Here is a 3,293-nt window from a genome sequence, read left to right on the forward strand (position 1 = left end):
CAGTCATCAAGTTTAGTTATTTGCGAGTACTTACTAATCTAAGGACAAAGTGATGGACAACAGTCACCAAGTTATAGGATAAGATGTTGGAAACAGTCACCAAGTTATCGTTGAGTACTTACTAATCTGAGGACAAGATTATGGACAACAGACACTAGGTTATTAGTGAGTACTCACTACTCTGAGGATAAGATTTTGGGCAACAGTCACAAGGTTTAGCTATTGGTGAGAACTTACTAATTTGATGACAAGATCATGGACAGCAGTCACAAAGTTTAATTGTAGGTAAATATTTACTAATCTGAGGATAAGACGATAGACAACAGTCACCAAGTTATCGGTGAGTACTTACTAATCTCAGGACAAGATGATGGAGAACAGACATTAGGTTAGTTATTGGTGAGTACTTACTAATCTGAGGACAAGACGATGGACAAAAATCACCAAGTTTAGTTATTGGTGTGTACTTACTTATCTAATGACAAGATTATGGACAAAAGTCACCAAGTTTAGTGGTGAAAACTTATTAGTCTGATGACAAGAACATGGTCAACGGTCACAAACTAGTTATTGGTGAGTAGTTAGTAATCTGAATTCCAGATGATGGAAACAGTCACCAAGTTAAGCTAGTTATAAGTACTTACTATTCTGAGGACAAGATGATGGACAGCAGTCACCAGGTTCAGTTATTGGTGATTCACAAGGTAAATCTCTTATGTCACATTGCACTCTAGAACATTTAACCAGTGTATTATCACAAGAACAGTTCAAACAGGAATTATAGGTTGGTGTAAAAGTGATTCTATGTTTATATAATCTTCCTTCATAATCACAATCTATAAACAGGAAGATAAAATTCAAATACACCTTTAAAACCACAATTCCAAGGACAATTTCTAAAACCTTAATATTGTTAACACTGAACCATCCTCTGAAACATAGGATGTAACACAAACTTCTGTAGCACAGTTGTCAAGTTATCAGATCAATGTTATAATGAAGATTTCTCTTCCATTATAATTCCTGGTAAAATATCTCAATGCACACTAGGTTGTAAGAGCCCAATCTTGAGCAAAAAAATGAGACATTAACGTCATTTCTCTTAATCCTTAATTCTCTAAACCAAACATTTCATTGATCACGTAAATATATTTATACACTTACCATTATCACAGGATGGACAGCACTGTCCTGGAGGGGTAACAGGATTTCTACAAGTTAAAGGAGCACATTCTGGTGCTTGACATTCTACATTTCCTTGGTAACATTTACATACTGTACATTCATCAGCTTTAAATCTTTGATCATTCTGATAGAGATCACCTTGATAAAAACATCCTAAAAAACACAAGTATATCCTGGAAATTAAAAAAAAATCCAAGCCAAGCAGCTCACACTTTCACTGATAGTGATAATCAGGTAAGGGGAACTTAATACACAAACATACCATTCCAAAAATGAAAATCATAATTAGACCTTTAGTACATTATACAGTACATTCTTGCATTCTAAGAAAAAGAAAGACAATTTACCATCACAAACAGGGCAACAAGAACCTTCTGGTGTATAAGGATGGGCACAGTTTGGTACATCACATTCTATCTGTTCACATCTTGTTTCACCACTCTACAAATATAGTTTCAGCTATCATGGTTGTTGTTTTAATTCAAACTTGTTTATCAATCTTTACTAACCCAACATAACTTTTTACAGAATTAATTGAGAAATGGATATTAATAACTAATTACTACCACTGTATTAATATTTGAAAATACATAATGGTGTAACTAACCTGACAAACACAGGACTGACAAGGTGAGGGATTCCACTGTTCATCATTAGCATATGGTCCACAATCTATACAAACTGGACAGCATTCATTTGGTGGTATAATTCTGTCTGACAATTTTCTATAGGTTGACAAGGTATAGCTCGACAGGTAACATTTCCTCTCATACAATCACACACAGAACACCTATCTGTTTCTAGTCTAAATCTACTTCCAGTTGGTACAATTTTACCATCAAAATCACATCCTGCTATAAAAAGTAACATTTCAATCTAGTATGCTTACAGTAAACATTATATTGGTACATTATATATTAACTAATAACATTTATACCTGAAACTTACAGAACAAGTAGGTAACTATGAAACTTACAGAACAAGTAGGTAACTATGAAACTTACAGAACAAGTAGGTAACTATGAAACTTAAAGAACAAGTAGGTAACTATGAAACTTACAGAACAAGTAGGTTACTATGAAACTTACAGAACAAGTAGGGAACTATGAAACTTACAGAACAAGTAGGTAACTATGAAACTTAAAGAACAAGTAGGTAACTATGAAACTTACAGAACAAGTAGGTTACTATGAAACTTACAGAACAAGTAGGTAACTATGAAACTTACAGTACAAGTAGGTAACTATGAAACTTACAGAACAAGTAGGTAACTATGAAACTTACAGAACAAGTAGGTAACCAATTTTTTAATACCAGAACATGTCCAAGTAAAATTGCTCCTAAACCAAAGATATTTTTTCTCAACATTTGTGTTTTCTGATAAATGTAAAATTCAGTAGGTAATTGGAATATACAAGTAAAATGACAATATACATACCATCACAAGAAGGACAACATTGATCCTGTAGTCTTATAGGATGTTGACAATATATTGATGGACAAATAATCTCTTCACATAATATCATACCATTCTATAATAAACAACCATTAACCTTATAAATTAAAGGAGCAGTCTGATTTTTATCTCAGGTGAAAAAGTAAGGTGCTCAAATTAATGAAAACTATACACCAAATTCTAGAGATATGTCTCTTTTACCTTATCTGAAAATTTTAACTAAAAATATCATGCTGTTGATTTTTATACGCCCACATGGAAATGTGGACGTATATTGCTGTCGCCCCTGTCCGTCCGTTTACATTTCTTGTAGGCGCGATAGAGGCTACAGTTTTTATTTGATCTTTATGAAACTTGGTATGCATGTATATATTTATGAGATCTCGGTCAAGTTCGAAATTTGCAATAATCGGAAAAACTGTTTCAGAGTTATTGCCCTTGATTTAGTAAAAACATCTCAAATTTGGCTTGTAAGCACGATAAAGACTAAAGTTTTTATCTGATCTTGATGAAACTTGGTATGCATGTATATACTGATGAGATCTCAGTCAAGTTCGAAATTGGTAATTATCGGATGAACTGTTTCAGAGTTATTGCCCTTGACTTAGTAAAAACACATCAAATTTGCCTTGTAGGCATGATAGAGACTACA

The 3,293-nt window shown here is 33.3% G+C and overlaps 1 protein-coding gene across 1 annotated transcript; it reads right to left on the bottom strand.

Annotated features, from left to right (window-relative positions):
• Positions 1-1,138: 1,138 nt before the first annotated feature.
• On the bottom strand, positions 1,139-1,342 carry LOTGIDRAFT_119308 (hypothetical protein; the record flags this gene model as incomplete). Its single annotated transcript, XM_009057765.1, has 1 exon — positions 1,139-1,342. A coding segment is annotated over one exon (204 nt), but the record flags the coding sequence as incomplete, so codon positions are not given.
• Between the last annotated feature and the right edge of the window lie 1,951 nt (positions 1,343-3,293).

Source organism: Lottia gigantea (genome assembly GCF_000327385.1).
Source record: "Lottia gigantea unplaced genomic scaffold LOTGIsca_31, whole genome shotgun sequence".
Classification (NCBI taxonomy): domain Eukaryota; kingdom Metazoa; phylum Mollusca; class Gastropoda; family Lottiidae; genus Lottia; species Lottia gigantea.